General features: G+C 40.6%; 1 protein-coding gene across 1 annotated transcript in view; it reads right to left on the reverse strand.

The window, feature by feature from the left end:
* Positions 1-15,322: 15,322 nt before the first annotated feature.
* The window catches only part of Pign (phosphatidylinositol glycan anchor biosynthesis class N), a 138,541-nt gene continuing 135,814 nt past the window's right edge, over positions 15,323-18,049 (reverse strand). The window contains exon 29 of the mRNA XM_059280406.1: positions 15,323-17,354. Coding sequence (XP_059136389.1) covers positions 17,231-17,354 — 124 coding nt within the window. The 3' untranslated portion in view covers positions 15,323-17,230. The remainder of the gene's footprint in view (positions 17,355-18,049) is intronic.

An 18,049-nucleotide genomic window follows, 5' to 3' on the forward strand; every position in this document is an offset into this window, starting at 1 on the left:
TTAGACATTACAATCAAACTTGTAGTCATATTAGGTATGTTTTCAAGATCAAACAGATATATTTTAGATAGACAGGTCATCTTTAAACCCTTCAGAGATCTATAGAATATGGCATTTAAAATGTTTTCATAACTTAGAAATTTTTTTCTTTGTTTATGACTATGAGACATGTCAGCTCCTGGCAGTACCAATCTACTCCAGAGAAAATATGGGCATTGAAGAAACTCCTTATGGAGTTAACTTTCATTGTGGCAAAAGTTAGATACTGGACAACAAAGTATCCTCGAATCAACTGCTGACAAACAGGACAAAATGGACAGACAGGACATGAAACAAAAGGACTACCAATTCTTGCCAAGACAAGTGTGGTTGTGGCTTTAACAAAAGGCATCCTCTGAGGCCAGGATAATATGGCACCATCCCTGAAGTGGCCTTTACAATCTGAAAAAGGTACAGTGCCTCTTTCTTTGAAGGCAGCTGAACAGGCAGTGTACCGATGACTTCTGATGTGCAGTGGAACAGCAGCTGAAACAGTTATTCTTGAAAGAGTAACTAAGCTGACAGAGTCTAACCTCTCAGTGGTAGACTGGCATTTAATAGAGGGATGCGGAGAAGAATGGGATGCCGAGATGAAGCCACACACACAAGCCAAGAAGAATGGACAGTTGAATTCAAAAAACATCAACAATTTCCAGAATTTAAAATCCTGAATCATGATATGATACTAGTGGAATTCAGGTGTTTCTGGTACATGGACTGGTCTCACCAAATGTGAGGTTGAATTGTTGACCTTGTGTACATCCTACTTCACAAATGAGTCTGTCAGATACACTAAGCCTATAGGCTGAAGATGATGCCCCAACGCTGTGAGGAAACCTCAGGTGACTGTCCAGGCAGCTGGCTGTTTCTCTCAACTCACAGTTTTTTGGAAGCCACTTGCGTGCACTTCCTGATTTTTTTTTTTTTTAGGTAATATTATTTCCTTCTTGGTCTCTGAGGGAGTTGAAGATTAGATAGTTATAGTTAGTTAAAGATTAGATAATTATAGTTTTCCTTGTTAAGAATTTTAGAAAAGAAATTCACTAAAGAGGTGTAAGTGTATAATTTTGAAAGACATTATAAGATAGCTCTGTTAGTAGTTAAGCTATGATAGAAAGTAAATCAGGTACATTCTGGACTTACCAAAATAGGATAGATAATTGAATTATTTTCTCTGAATTTGTCAAATGCAAATGGACTAAACATTGTTTAGGTAGTTATTTCTTGTATATATTGTATATAGTTATTGTACTTTTTGTATATATTTTTTCTTATATTAGTTATAATTTTTTCCTTTTTATTAGAATAGAAAGGGGAAATATGGTGATATTTTATTTGTGCTGAAATGTGATTTTATTTGTATGTTAATAAATAAAAGTGCCTTGGGGTCAGAGCTAATAACAAGTCATTTAGCAGAAGTCTGGCAGTGGTGGCACATGCCCTTAATCCTGATCACATAACAGGCAGATCTCTTTGTGTTCAAGGACACCATCAGCATGAAGACACATGCCTTTAATCTCAATATCAACCATAGAGACCTGGAGGTCTGTATAGACAGGCAGTGATGAGGAGGTCATGTGGTTGAGTTTACAACCAGTGAGAAGGAAGAACAGAAAGTCAATAAAAAGACAGACACACAGGAAGTAGGTCTCTTTCTGAGGGGAAGGACGGCAGCAGCATGGGGTGGTAAGAAGGTGGTCTCCGCTTTTGGCTACTGCTCTCTGACCTCTTGGGCTTTAAACTCTGCATTTGGCTCTGTGTTTCTTATTTAACAAAACTGTTTAGAATTACATCTACAGATGACACCAAAGAAACAGTGTCTTCCAGACACAACAGGACTGATGCACACATGAACTCACAGAGACTGTGGAAGCATGCACAGGGCCTGCATAGGTCCAAGACAGATGGGATCCCAGTGCTGGGATAGGACATGGACACAAGTCCCCATCCTTAACCCAGAAACTATCCAATTGATAATCACTTGCAAAGGAAAAATTACTTTTCTCTAATGGAGTCTCACTGTGTATACAAACCACACTTAATGACACACCTGGTACTCAGCAGTAGATGGTAACCACAAAATGAACTCAATAACGTTTTGTTTTTTGTTTGTTTGTTTGCCTCATAATGCTTCCTTTGGGGCATTTTTAACCTTACTGGTCTTTTGTATGAAAATTATGATTTTCAATTTTGTGTCTTTATGGTGTGTGTGTGTGTGTGTGTGTGTATAAATGTTTTTCTTTTCTTTAAATTTTGTTTTATTGGTCAGTTTCTATTCTAAAAAGAGAGAAATAAGGCTTGGGGTTTGATGGGTGGGAAAGATCTAGGAGGGCATAAGGGAGGGGAAACTAAGATGAAAAACTATTATAGGAAAAAATTATTTTCAATAAAAAAAGAAAAAACCTTAAAGGCAGCAAGATTTGAAGAGATACTAGTGTACTCAGTCATGTGACTTTGGCAGGCCTTTCTCTTCTCCCCCATTCCCTCTGCCTTGCTAAAAACCAGATTATATTCCTGAAGCTAGCCACCAAGATCTATTCCCTTATTTGGCCACTTCTTCCTCCTGAGGCTGACTACTAAAGTCCAGCAACAAAAAGCCCCCTTTAGTTCACCTAATTAACATGCTCAATTAAATTTAAACACACAATTCAAACATGAGGTTTCTCCCTTAAACTTTATAACTACCATTTGCCTATGTGCCATGTCTGTTTCCTCTCTATCCAAAGGCAGTCCTTTGTCCCCCTGGGACAAATACCCCTACCCCCTTCCCCTTCTCCTTCATCCCCTATCTCCTTTACCACTGCATCCTAGTCCAGTCTAACACAGACCTCCCTGTTGTGGGATGATCCTTCTGCATGCTGTGAATATGTATTACTCTCATTGGTTAATAATAAAGCTGCATGGCCTCTGGCAAGGCAGGATAAGGTTAGGTGAAACAACCAAATTGAGGACTGGGATGAAGAGGGGTGGAGTTGAGGGAGACATGAGTGAGTCACCCAAGAAGCAAGATGCCATAGGACTGGTAAAGCCATGGCCATGTGGCAATACATAGATTAATAGAAATGTGGTAATTTAAATGTAAGAGCTCAGTAGTAATAAGCCTTAGCTATTGGTTAAGCATTTACACTTACTATAAGCTTCTGTGTGGTGATTTGGGAAGTGGCTGCTGGGTATTTGCGAACAGGTAGTCAGGACAGAAACCTCTGCCTCTCTTTACATATGGTGCTACAACGTGGCACACATACATCTACATAAAGCCTGAGAAAGCTTTAAAAAAGAGTTCTAGATTCACAAAAACAGAGCGAAGAACAGCTTTGTAGTTCATGTCTCTCATGTGGGCCATGGTACAGAGATGTGTCCCTTGGCTGCAGCATGGAGGCTTGAGCTGCAGCATGGCAAATTTCCACAGATTCACATGGGCCATGGTACAAGCATGCACTGTGTGGCAGGTTTAGGGTTTTTGCTCAGACATAGAAAAAGGGTTAAAGATACACAGTAGGAACAGATTCAGACAAAAAGGCCTTTAAATAGGGCACAGTGTGTTTGAAAAATGTGCGTAGGCTTGGGAAGGAGAAGAGAAAGGATAGAAATAGTCATAAATTAAAAAATGATTTAGAATAATAGTAAAGATCTTAAAAAGGGAATAAAGCAATAAAAAATGATAAGCCACATAAAGATGGAAAATATACAGAATCTGGATTTGGTATTTTATTATGTTTTCTTTAGATTTTTTGACTCTTAATGGGTGAATGATAACTGCTGAGGGATATTTGATTATGAAAGCTACTAAATTAAATCAACCTATATATTTTAAAATTATCTTGACTTCAAGCTTTAAGTCAAAAGATATGTTGCTTTGGGGGAGGGTTATGTTTTTGATTCCACAGAAAATGAGAGGCTATGGATTCATTCCAGGCTAAGGAAAATCAGGTTTAATCAAAGAAGACTCCCTGAAAAATCTGGCTACAAACATGGATAATAAACCTAAAGGAACTACAAGACACATGATGTATATTTTACCTGCTAAACATAAAACAAAAAATCATCTTTGGCTGACTTGTGTACAATGCACAATCTATACTTGTACTAATACAGATATGTATGTTACCTTTAGAAGTTTATATATTTTCAGAGCAAGGGGAGCAGACACTGAAGTGTAAATCTAATTAAGCTTATCAATAAAAACCAGGAGTCAGATATTGGGGTAAAACTTGAAAGATCAGAGGAGCAGAGGAGCTCCTACCTCTCTGGATACTCTGACTAAAAAAGGCTGAGATCCTGTCTCTGCCCCACCTTATCACTTCCTGTCTCCACTCCAACTTGTCAATTCCTGTCTTCTCTTTGTACAAACCTCCAGACCTCTATGGTTAACTAGTGGTTAGCTCTGCCCTCTGATCTCCAGGCAGGGTTTATTTGTCAGAACACAAACAAAATATCACACAACATTTCCCTATTTCTGTCTAAATAAAAAGCAAAGGTTTTAACTAGCATAGAAAAACTATATACATTAAGCACAATAACTATATACAAATATATACAAATAATAATTACATTAATAATGTCTAGTCTGCTAGCATTTGTCAAATTTAGAGGAAATAGTCTATTATCTATCCTATCTTGGTGAGTCCAAAGTGTTGTACCTAGTTTTCTATCCTAACTTGCATTACCAACCCAAAACTATCTTTTTATGTCTCTCAGTCTTATACACTTTACACCTCTTTTGTAAGTTTTTTTTTCTGAATTTGTTAACAAGGAAAACTATAACTATCTAGTCTTCAAGTCCATCAGAGACTTGAGAAGGAAATAATATTACCTCAGCGAGCAGGAGGTGCAGAGCAAACAACTTCCAAAATTAAAAAATGACAGAAATAGTTGGCTGCCTAGACAGTCACGCAAGATTCCTCTGTAACATTGGGGCATCCATCTTTGTCCTGCAGGCCTAGAATATCTGACAGACTTTTCTGTGAAGTAAGATTTTGGAAGGACTGTTCTGCCTTGTCTTGGCAAAATTCAGAAGTCACTCTTTTTTCTATTCTGCTTGTCCAAATTGGACAGCATACTGTCAGCAGTTGAGACAAGAGTATTTTCTTGCCCAGTGGCTAACTTTTGCAACAAAGGAAGTAAATTCCATACGTAGTTTCTTCAATGCCCATCATCTTCTCTGAAATAAATTGGTGCTGCCAGGAGGAGATATGTCTCATTGTCATAAAAAATCCTTATATTATTAAAACATCTTAAAGCCATATTCTGTAGATCTCTGAAGTGTTTGAAGACCATTTGCCTATCTAAAATATATCTGTTTGACCTTGAAAACATACCTAACTCAACTACAACTTTGATTGTAATAAGCAACTAACTACTAACTTGCATTTCTTTATGCTAAATAGTTTATAATAACTTTCAAGGACTAGAAATTTACATTGTTAGATGAGCTGTATAGGTACAATACCTTGAACAAGAGTAGAAATGTGTGTACAGTATGTATTTACAAAAATAACCTTAAATTTGCATCAATATACAAAAATCCATATCAGTATAAATATTTCAAACTAGTACTTGCTTTTTTGCTTTAAAAGTAGGTTTGATAACCTACCTTTTTATCCTATTATTTTATAACATATAAACAGTATAACAAAAATAACCTCAAATTTCTATCAATATACAAAAATTGAAGCCAATGTAAAATATTTAAAACAAGTAGTTGCTTTTTTTGGTTTAAAAGTAGATTCAATAATCTACCCTTTTATCCTATTTCTATATTCCCCCTTTTTCTTTTTAGAACAATATCCCTGAATCTAATCTAACAAAGGAGCTGAACAACAGCTCTTTTCCTGACCATTACCAATAACAACTTGTAATCAACCTCCTTAAATGATAACAAATATCCATAAACCACTGAACAACCAAAAACTGCCCACCCTACCACATGGGAATATGGGCATCATGTTCTTAAAATTAATTCCTGCTGTCTGAGAGTTATGAATCTTTAGGGGACCCTGAAAAAAATTGTCCTGAATAGTTTGTAGTTCAAAGCCGATCTTTAGGTAGTGTTTGTCAGCTTAATGGTGTTACTATAGTCTAAGTGGAATCATTTTTGTGGGGTCCCATGCTCCTTTTGGAGACTTTGAAGGTCACTGTTAGGCATGGTCATGGTTCACTATAGAAAACATAAATATTTTAAATGTCATATGCAGCAGATCTCAAAGACATTAATATAGAAGCAATCAAGGAAGACACCTGACATGAGCTTCTGACCTCCTCATGCACCTGTACACATGTGCCCACATACTTGTGAATACATATACATACATGCATGCATACTACACATTTAACATGCAAAAGAAAAGTTATATACTCTTAAAATACATTGGTCCAGACTAAACATTCTCATTCTAAAGGAGCTTTTCTCTAAAATTTAGAATTCTTGGCAAAAGTGAATGGTCATAAAACATGCAAAGGGTTAGAAGATGGGCAGAGAGGAGCAATCAAAAGACAACTCTAACAGAGCCACCCCGCTGTAGTTGGAATGCTCAGCAACCAAAATACCACTTATACCTGCTTCTTATGTGCAGAACAGTCACCTGCTTTATGAACAGCTGGAGGAGGAGGAGGAGGGTCTATCTAAATGTCTTCATTCTGCCAACCATTTTGAAACCAGAACTTCTATCACTTCTTGGTTATTGACTTGGGTGTAATGAGTTGGTTTCCTCCTCTACTGGCTGTGAATAATAAAGATTAGGTCTCCTAAATCTCTCTTCTTTTTGAACAGTTTCTCATGTAGCCCAGGCTAGCCTTGAACTTCTAGTCCTCCTGCCTCTGCTTCCAAAGGAGGATAGACAAGCAACACTACACACAGCTTATGTGGTGCTGGACAGTGAACCTAAGAGCTTTGTGCATGGTGAGCAAGTACTCTGCCAACTGAACCACAACCCCAATCCACAGTCTTCTAATTCTTGTAAAGTCAAGTTTCTTACACAGTAAAGGCTCAGTAAGCATGAATTCTTGTAAATGTTTGATTGATGGATTAATTTACTTCTGAATATAAATTTAGTTCGAAAAATGCATCAGATCACTTCCTGTTTGAGAATATCTCATCATGGGTCCATGTTTATTTGAATTCCTGTCTCAAAATCTGTCTCAACACACTCCTTATCCTGAACTCTCTCTCTGTGAGTCTCCCAAGTATTTGTTGCAAGTGTCACTCACAGTGAAAATGTCTCAATCCAGCTTCACTCAACAATCATAACTTAGATACAATGTTCAGCACACAAGTACACTTAGTACAGAGCTGATATCTTGTCTGGATGTAAATCCTGCACATTAGGAACTTAATGCATTTAATATTTTAATGTAATTTGTCAAACTAAAATGAGAAAAATTCAGTGTCACAAGCAGGAAATATATCACTGTTTTATAAACACCTCAGTTCAGACACAGAGAGGCTTGCCTGAGGTAACATACTAATAAGAAGCAGAGCCTGAATAATCTGTGTGATGCTCATTACCAAAGAATACAGTCCTGTCTCCAAGTTTAGATTATAAAATTTTCACATCAAGAGTCAGACTGAGTATCTGGGAAGATGGCTTAGTATTCAAAATCCAAGCCCACAGACCTGAGTTTGATCTCCCAGAACCCATGTAAAAAAGACTAGCATGGTAGCATGCACTTGTAATCTCTGCACTGGAGAGGCAGAGGCAGGTGTGTCCCTGGGGCTCAGTGGCCAGTCAGTCTAGATGAATCACCAGGTACTGGGTAAAATGGTCTCAAAATCAACAATAACAAACAAGAAAGCCAAGTGGAGAGTGACTGAAGACAACACCTGAGGTTTTCCTCTCTCCTCCACAGGAATGTGACCCTCCTTCCCAAGGGCAAGTACACAGGAAAACACACAAACACATATACACAAACACACACACACATGCATGCACACACACGCACACAAAATGTAATAAAAGGTAGGCAATAATTATAGACAAAACAATGCTAAATTGCTTGCATTTCCCATAAAGTTGGGCAAGATAGTGATATATACATATATTCATATCATGCACAACTATAAAGATGCAAAAATATACTCCAAATGTGAGCAATTAGCAAATTAATTACTTAATTTTTGTGTAATTATGTAAGATTCAACTAATATGCTGACTGCCACCTTCATTATAGCTATCACTAAACAAGGCAAAGTGACTCCATTTCATGTTTAAATCCCCGCAGCTGTGGATTTTAACCTGACTTGCATACGATGCTTGCTTTACATAACTGATCTATCACTAGTATCTAGATTTCTAACTTCAACAAATTTGTCAGAAACATAAGGATCACCAAACTTAGGACACACAGAGAAAAGAGGCATTGCTTTTCTCATGTATCAAGAAGCTGAGGCTAGCAAGATAGTCCAGTGGGCAAGAGTGCTTTCAGCAGGAGCATGAAGATCTGAGTTCAAATCCCTAGTATCCACATGACTACATGTGCTTTTACCCTAGACTTGGGAGTAGAGACAGGAGGATCCCAGGAATTCACGGGCCAGTGAGCCTAGCAAAGTGGTGAGTTTCGGGCTCAGTGAGAGGCCCTATCTCAAGAAATATGGTGAAGTGTGATAGAGCAGGATGCCTAATGTCCTCCTTTGCTTCTACACACAGGTACAGGTGCTTGCACACACACACACACACACACACACACACACACACACACACGCACACACACACACACACACACCACATATCATACAGGCACACACACAAGCATGCATACATATTATACCACACACACTTATTTTTTTAAATAGTTTTTTTTTTAAAAAAAAAAAAGCTGGAACTGGGCTATCCTGAGTTAGTATGGTGAGAAACTAAGGGATTTTTAAAAATATTTTTAATTTTATATGTACAAGTGTTTTGCCTGCATGTGTGTATGTGCACTCTGTGTGTCTGCTACCCAAGGATGTCAGAAGGGGGTGCTAAATCCCCTAGGATTGGAGTTATAGTTGGCTGTGAGCCTCCACGTGGGTTTCAGGAACTGAACTTGAGTCCTCTGCAAGACCCAAAAGTGTTCTTAACCAAGTGGTCTCTTTAGTCCCAAGTCTAAGGGACTCTATCTTGAGACTTCACTATCTTCCAGCTAAGGCTTCCTTCCCGAGAAGTTCTATTTTCAAATATGTTGCAAGATTGCTAAATAACTGCCACCCCACCACACAGCACTGCTACTGACAGTGGCATGCTTGCAGTTCAGACAGGAAGAGAGCAAAGGTTGCCAGCAAAGAGGCAACCAGCTGAGTTAGAGCTGCCCAGAGTTTAAACCCCACCTCACCCCACCCCCAGTTTAAATCTCATTGGCCAGTACTTTGGCCTGTCTCATTTCAATGAAGGATTTTGTTGTTGTGTAATCTGAGAATATTTTTGCCACAGAATTCTGAATGTGAAAATGGGGTAAAATGGGTATAGTCAGGATGACCAGTAGGGCTTGCTTTAGCTGAAGTGAGTGTGAGTGGGAAGAATGGATAGTCTTTCCTCCTACATCTCAGGACTTCTCTGATTACATGGCACATGACTTTGAAGAGGAAACAGCACAGAAACCCTCAAGTAGGACATAAGCTGTTCACAGGTCTTGTTTCCATCTGCTCATTGTCAGGGACCACACTATGTGCTTCTCCAGCATCCAGTGCCATTTGGGACACTGGCACTTCCGATGGAGCACATTACTGGCGGCCATATCATTTGCTCAGAAAACTCAACTTAGTGATGTTAGCCAGTATGTGAGCCTTTACTGCGGGTTTTTGTTTGTTGCTGTTATTGTTGTTTGCCTCTGATAACTCATTTACTATTCAGCTACCTGTGTCTTACATTGCTGGGCTTCCTTAAAGCTAGCCACAAGAGGGACTTGAATACAGGGTAATATAAAAGCAGCACTCAGTAGCTGTCATATGCAGGTGTAACTGTAGGGTAAAAGGTCTAGGCTCATTTCCAGCTTTGAAAAATCCACCAAAACCTACCAATCCCTGAGCTAGGAAAATTACCAATTACTGAACTCAAAATCCCACCAGGTTCTACCCTGGAAATCTCCACCCTGGAAAACTACCCCAAGAAACCCTCCATAAACCTATCTTCTGCTCAGTTCTTTGCTCCTTACCCAAACAGAGGCAGCCACTCTCTTGTGTCTGTCTCAGTAAACCTCTTCTGTGAGGTTTGTTGTGTGGTGTTACTTTGTGAGGGTATTCCTTGAGTCCCGACTGCCAGGATACCTTTCCCCTCAGAGCTGCAACACTTCCACCAGGGAACCATTTTCCTTTAGAGCTGTAACACCTCAGTTCTGGAAATGTTTCCCGTCAGAGCTGTAACAGCTCCATTGAGGAAGGCTTTCCCCTCAGAGCTGTAACACTTATAGTGGTGTCATAACTCAGAGAGGCTTTCCTGGTGCTTGTGCTCCCACTCAGGGTCTGAGCTTCACTGGCACCCTATCCCCCATCTCTGTGCCATCTGCAAGAGGCTCACTTTCTGGTTCACTTATTGCTGGCAACCTACCCACCAGCAGTAATGTGGTAAGTTTCTCCTTTGGTCCATGTAAATGCTTTCCTGAGTCCAAGGAAGTGACCACTGAATGTCCAGTGTCTGGTACCCCTCTAATACTTGAAGTGGAGGTACCCCCACAGCCATGGTCTTTAACTATGGCTGGCCCTCTTCACCTGACCCTGTCCCCCAACCCTTAGAGCTGCAATCCTAGTTTCTTTATGCCCAACTGGGTTATTCCACCTCTTTCCTACCCTCTTCACCCTCCTTCTCTTTGGAGCTTCCCATAATCCCAGAGCTTCTTTAGGCCCTGTGACCTTTGTGACCCTGTTCCCAACTCTTTCCTGTTGATGAGAGCCCACTCTTAGAGCTCAATTCCTGTCCTCACCTTCTGGCCTCCACCAAAGCCTTGGCCAGGCACCAAGTCTATCCTATGGCTTAGCCAGGCTAAGCCCCTGACCCCCATTGAGTGCAGTGATGACTCACTAAATGGCTTATGTCTTTCTCTGGTCCTCCCTGAGTCCTTGGGATGCCTGCCACAACAGGTTGTTGCAGTGACGTTTCCTTCTTTCTCACTCATGGGAACAGTGTCTTCCACACCCTTTCATTTCCCCTTGGGATGCCTCTTAGGAAACCTCCAGCCTCTCCACCCGGCACTTGATCTGAAGAGCCCTAAATTCATTTGCTTTTGCAATCAAATTTTGGTTTCAATATCCCTTAGATAATCACTCCAAATAGCTAACAGTATCCTAGGTACCAATATTATCTTGGACCTTTACAAATACTGCCAGATATCCGGGAAATGGAGATTTCCCATTCCCTATGTTCAAGCCTCCCCTTTTCTTTACTCCAAGCCCTGTTTTTGTCTAGTCCCCCCACCACCACCACACACACACACTGTGTCTTTTAAGTTATCGATGGATCTGTAAGTTTGCTGCAAAGTGGGAGCCCAAGCAGGACCTAGCAGGAGTGGGAAGGAAGCAAAGGAAGGGGCAAGCTGCAGTGTGCATACACTCCACACACACTCCTTGCTGCATGTTGCACCTCTCAGCTCCCTTCTGCACTCCTCTGTCTATAGGCAGGGCTCAAATATTTCCTATCTCCAAGCCTTCTTTGTTCTTAGCTTACTGGATTGTTGTCTTTTAGGTACGAGTGGCATTAAATTGTTTTATGCTGTTCCACTTCCATTAAAAGCTGGCTCTGGAGTTGGGGTACGGCCCCCCCCTCTCCTAGATCCCAGCATGCTTGTTTAAATGTTTCCTCCAAGGCTGGGCAGTGGTGGCTCATGCCTTTAATCCCAGCACTTGGGAGGCAGAGGCAGGCAGATCTCTGCAAGTTTGAGGCCAGCCTGTTCTACAGAGCAAGTTCCAGGACAGGCTCCAAAGCTACACAGAGAAACCCTGTCTCATAAAATAAAAAAAAAAGTTTCCTCCAAAATCTCTGTCCCATATCAGATCAGATGAGCCACCTGACAATGTGACCAAGAAAAGAGAGCAAAACAAAATAAAGGAGATTATTCCCAATGGGGACTATTGCTACTCATCACATACTCTTTTGGTTTTGGTTTAACTATCTAAAACTTTTGCTAAGGTATAAATCTTATCTCAAAATTTGTAAGACTATTCTGTAAACTTTCTGTAGCTCAAGATTTGTAAACATACTGGGTATGATTGAATAATCTGTAAAATCTGTAACAAAAGGGTTAATTTAAAACTTGTAACACCGGGGTTGACAGTTAGAAATCTATACATAGGTAATCTTAAAGGAAACATGTGGCTCGATGCCACCTTACCTGCTTTCCCCACATTGGGATGGAGGTAGCCACATGGTTGACAGCCATCTTTGTTAGGGTTGGAAAGGATGGACTTTGCCATGTGACCTCACTCCCATTTTCATTAAAAGTGACCACAAGGCATAAGCCAACAAAGGAAAAAAAATAACTCCTCCTAGTTTGTGGGAACCCACAGTGACTCCAGTTTGTGGCTTGATTCCATGTTGGCTCAAGGTCAGAGTTCAAGCTTGTCTTTGCCCCTTAAGGCTGGATAACAGGATAATTGCCCAAAGGCATGGCTGTTAGATGTTTTGCTCTTCAAGGCAAAATAACAGGATGTTTGACCAAAGGTATGCTTACCAGGTGTCTTGAGAATGTAAGAAGTGTTTATACTTGTTTGTACTTTGAACCACAGTGTCCTTGAGGGGGGAAGTCTTTTGCCCCCCTTGCTCTGGATATAAAAAGGCTATGAGAAATAAACTCAGGGCTGTTGCAGTATTGACTCAGAGCCCTCCTGAACCTATCCTATGTCTCTGTCTATTCTTCTATCTGTTTTTCCTAGTTGTTTTTTTCTTAATCCTCACTCCCCTATTCCGGATTGTTCAATAGGTCAGGTAGGACCCGACACTAGTTATGAAGCCCAAACCAGATGATTCCACCACTATTTTAGAACACACTAATGATCCTCCCCCTTACCAGCCTCAACCCATAGTCCCTTCTTTCCCTCTCCAGCTTCTCTGGTTTCCCTTTCTCCTTCCTAAAAGACAGGCTGCCAAGATCAACCCTCTCAGGTGCTCACTTTCAGCCCACAGTCCTCTCACTACTCGCTCCCACTCCATCATGGGACCCCCTTTACCTCCCACTACCTGGCCTAAAGCGGCCAAGGTTCTCCTTTTGTGGGAAGTCCTTGGGGAAGACAGCTTGGTCAAGTGCTTAAAGAAGTCAGAAGTGGCATCAGATTCCCTCAAAACTGAGTTACAGATGGTTGTGAACCACTGTGTGAGCACTGGGAATCAATCCTCTTACTCTGCAAGTGCAGCCAGTGCTCTTAACCACTGAGCTGTCTCTCCAGCTTCTTGTTACTTTTATTAAAGAGACTTGAGCAGTTTTTTTTATTGGATTTTATTACAACATTTTTATACATCTTTATTTTTGCTGGTTCTCTTACCCATTACTTTCCCGTGCCCCCGAGGTGGTCCTCTCACTCTTTCCCCTCTCTAGCTGCCCCAATTCTACTGTCACACGTATCCTACTGCCCTTCACCCCATCCCCAAGACTTTTTCTCTTTTAATGATCCCTTTTAGAGTTTCATGGCCTATATCCACATTCACACTGATACAAAAATATAAAAACTGAAATCTAGGATCTGAATGAGAGAAAATATTTGGCATTTGAGACCTTCTTGAAGCCTGGAATCCAGGCTGGGCTCCTCAGTTCTTACCTGGCTTCAGTGGTTGCAATGACTCAATTTTTATATTTGAAAATTTCTCAGTTCCAAGGAGCTAGGGAGATATCAGTTTATAAAGAGCTTGCCACACAAGCATAAAGATCTGAATTGGATCCTCAGTACCCATGAGTTCGGCAGCCAGCCAGCCTAGCCTATTAAGTAAGCTCTAGGCCAGTGAGACCTGGTCTCAAAAAATATGGTGGACAGCCTCTGAGGAAAGACATCCAAGGTTGACCTTTGGCTTCCATGAATGCTTGGATGCACAGACATATACATGAACACATTCACACTCAACACACAATTTCATCATTAAAGCTTGAAAATCTTGCAAATGATTCAAATTGGCCTGGCCTGAGTCAGATGTGCACTAGTAAATCAGTCAACTGTGGGGAGAGACAAATAAACAAAGCAACCCATTTAATTTCTACAGAGGCACCAGGCTTAGGGAGGCCACAGCTGCCCCCAGAAGAGAATGCTGAGCAAAAGCACAGCTGCCCACTGCACAATCACACTGTATACTAACTTATACAAACAGTCAAGAAGAAACCACATTAGTATACATGCTGAGCCAGCACTTAGATGGCTAAGAGGCCTGAGTGATGGGAGCTGAACAGAAGAAAAGCAAGGACAGGGAGAAACAGGAAAAAGAGAGAAACCACAGAACACATTCAGTTTCCCTCCCACCTCATCATCTAATGGGCTACGTGCATTTATGTAAAGTTATTTGTGAAGAGAGTAAAATTTTAAAATCAAGTAATATTTTTATTTTCAGTTTCCTAGAAAATTTGCAAGAATGGTAGAGTTCCCACAGTCTCTCACCCAGTTTCTACTTTAACACCTCATCAGTAGGTACGTTTTCATGGTTAAAGAAGTCCTGAAGTCCACACTGTATTAGACTTTCTTAGCCCTTTGCACTTCAGCATCCTATCCAGAACATTTAATAGTTATGTCTCCTTAGACTCTTCTGCTGCTGGCAGCTTCTTAGGCTTTTCTTGCTTTTGATGACCTTGACAGTTTTGAAGACTATTCATCAGGTTTTTGTAGAATATTTTATAATTCCTACTGAATTGAGACATGTCCATTTTTCCTCATGATTAAACAGGGTTTAAACTGCCAAGAGGAAGGCACCACTCTCTCCATGGCATACCTAGTGTGCATATTGTCAACACAGCTTCCTAAACACTGGGATTACAGAGAGGCCTATGTCACCATACCCAGTTTGTACTATAATTTTTCTAAAATGTAAGAAAGCATTTTGTGTTCTAAGACTTTATATAATAAACAATGAAATAATACAAAGATTTTATTGGTAAATTATGACCATTACAGTTAGTATCCAAGATTTATTCATGATTCATGTAATATAGTATGTTTTTCTTGTCATTCAATATTTTAATTTTTTTTCAACTTGAGATGCCAACTTTAATTCCTTTTCAACACAGGGTTTTACAGCTCAGGCTGGTGTCTAACTTTCTATGGCCTTGAACTCATGATCTCCTCCCTATATCTCCTTAGTGCTAGAATTAGAGATCTGCCATCATGCCCAGTTTGTGCACACTTTTCCCAATTTTAACAATGCAGCAGAAACAGCTGTAGCTGCAGAAGCATTGCCCTTTATAAACTTACCAACCCAGAGATAAGTATGTACTTTAGAGAATAAAATATAACAGAAACATAAGACAGGAAGCACCTTTTACAATACTGCTATAAAAATATTAATTCTGGAGTTAGAAGAGATTATCTCAGTACTTAAAAAAATACTATTCATGCAAAGGACCTGAGTTCAGTTCTCAGCATCCAAGTCAGGTATCTTACAACCTGTAACTACAGCTTTGGGGATCAACACGTGCATGCATGTGCGCACACACACAATGTATTAATTCCTCTGTAGAAGAAGGTTTGTGTAAGTGTTTACATAGTGGGATGGAAGTTACCTGAGGGTCTAGGAAGGCAGGTCTTGCTCTGCCAGGGTTGGCACTGCTGCAGCAGCTCCTTAACTGTCACCTAGACTGTTCCATAGTAATGCTGAGGCCTGGATTAGGACCAGCACTTTTCTCTCAATACACTCCAGTGTGTTCACTGCCATATCAGGAGGCACTATCACAAATAAATTATGACTATCATAAGTAGAAATTAAAGTATTTTTTGCTCAGCTGAGCTTACTCTTCTAGATTGTGTTTGCTCACCTGCCAATTTGAAAAACTTAGTAATTTATAATGAGCGTTCTGGTCATTAATGCAGACTAGGAGTAACATAACTTAAATCAAAAGCAATTGTTTTTTAAAATGGGATACACACCAGCAAAATCTGAGCCAAGCACTTAACAGCACTCTATAGGCAACTCTACACTATATAGGTCACTGTGTGGACAACCCAAATAAAAACTATTCTCACCTCATTCATTGGAATATACAAAGGGAAAGCTAAATCTAGTGAGATCACTGTAGGCCTTTGGTCTAGTTAAAATATCAAGACCAAAAGCATAGCAATTTTAATTCGTGTCTTTATGATACTGTCAAGAAACTATAGCCTTTGATTTTGGGAATGATATTGAAACAACAAACAAGAAAGTCAGAGTCCCCAGAAATTCCAAGATGACCCAGAAATGGACAAAAGGCAAAGGAGGATGCATCTTCTAGCTGGCTGTTATGAGAACCCTGGAAGCAGCAGAGAGGCACAAGCCAACATACTGAGGACACAGGAATGGCAAAGCTGGTCAGAGAGCTTTCCACGGAGCTTCAGTAAATCTCAGATTGCGGCCCCACCTGTCTTACTCATCACAGGCTCAAGAGGTCAGAGCTACTACAAACGCAGCCCCAGTGCTGGGGCTGACAGATGTTTATGTTGGAACTGGTGGTTCCACTCAGTGCCTCCACAGTGTCAGGACTGTCCCTACAGGGGCACGAGCTCCTCTGGGTGTCCATGAAGCTGCACCATGGGATCAAAGGGTGGCAGGTGCTCTCAAATATTACTGGAAAAAAGCTGCGAGATAAAATAAAAACAAATGAAAACGAAGGATGCTTCACTCTGTTCTAAGACACAATCACTATTTCAAGCCGGCAAAACCTAAAGAGAAAAGAAGCTCCTTGGAAATGTCATAAAGAAACCTGTTATTCTATGTATTAACTGAAAGAAAAAAGAAGCTCCATTATGTCAGACCACCTGTAAATCCAGAATTCCAGATGAAACATTCTCTAAAGGAGAATACATATTAGCATCCATCTTCTTTTATAAACACAGTGCTGTCTTGCATGTGGTGTGCACATGGAGGCCAAAGGATAACTTCTGGGAGTCTGTTTTCTCCTTCCACCATGGATTCCAGGGATCAAATTCAAGTTGTCAGCCGTGTGCAACAAACACTTTACCCGCTGAGCCATCTCTCTGGTCCAATATCCATTTTCTTGAATCGTTGGTGGGATTTTTCTTTAAGGAGAATCAAGATGCAGACGCTCACTGATGGCTTTACCAACATCACAGGAGATGCCTTTTGGGTTTGCCACACAGTTGGAGTTTCTTTGTTGTGAGCAGTTGTACCAGGCCATTAAGAAATACCAGAAAGATGGTCATGGACATGACAATCACATAGTGGCTGATGCTGCAAAAGGAGAGAACTTATGAGAAAAAGCACAAGATTCCTACAATTTTTAATTTGAGAAACTTTTAAATGGATGTAAAAAACACAGAATTACAAAAATATGCATAGAATTAGAAAAAGGTACCAATGGTTTTAAAAATAGACACCAGGAACTAGGGAGGTGGCTCAGTGGATTAAGTGCTTCCGAAGCAAACACGAGGGCCTGAGTTCCAGTCTCCAGCACCCATGTAGAAAGCCAGACGTGACTGCAGTCCCAGGGCTGGGAGTAAAGACTGGAGGGTCCCAGGTTTCAGCAGTCTAGCCAGTCCAGCTAATTGATAAACCTCTGTGATAGGTCTCAAATCCTGAATAAATGTCTAATTGGGGTGCCTATTCAACATATCCCACCAGGTTCTCCCAGCATCCCTCAGTTCCTAACTATTACAGGGTACAGCTGGCATACCTCAACCCCTACCCTGAACTCTCCAGCCCAGCAGCTGGACTGCTCTTCCCCCAGAGGCTCTTTCTTATATGACCCAGCCATTTTGGTTACCTGGCCTCTTTGTCTACCCTTTACTCTCCTGATCTCATGGCTCTCCCCTCTCTCCTCTCATGTCCTGCTCATTGTCACGTTCACTCTGGACTCTTCCAAATTTCTGCCTCTGGCTATGCTCTCCCTTTTATCTACAGTAAACTCCTCCTCCGACATACCTAGG

This window comes from Peromyscus eremicus, chromosome 15 (genome assembly GCF_949786415.1).
Source record: "Peromyscus eremicus chromosome 15, PerEre_H2_v1, whole genome shotgun sequence".
NCBI lineage: Eukaryota > Metazoa > Chordata > Mammalia > Rodentia > Cricetidae > Peromyscus > Peromyscus eremicus.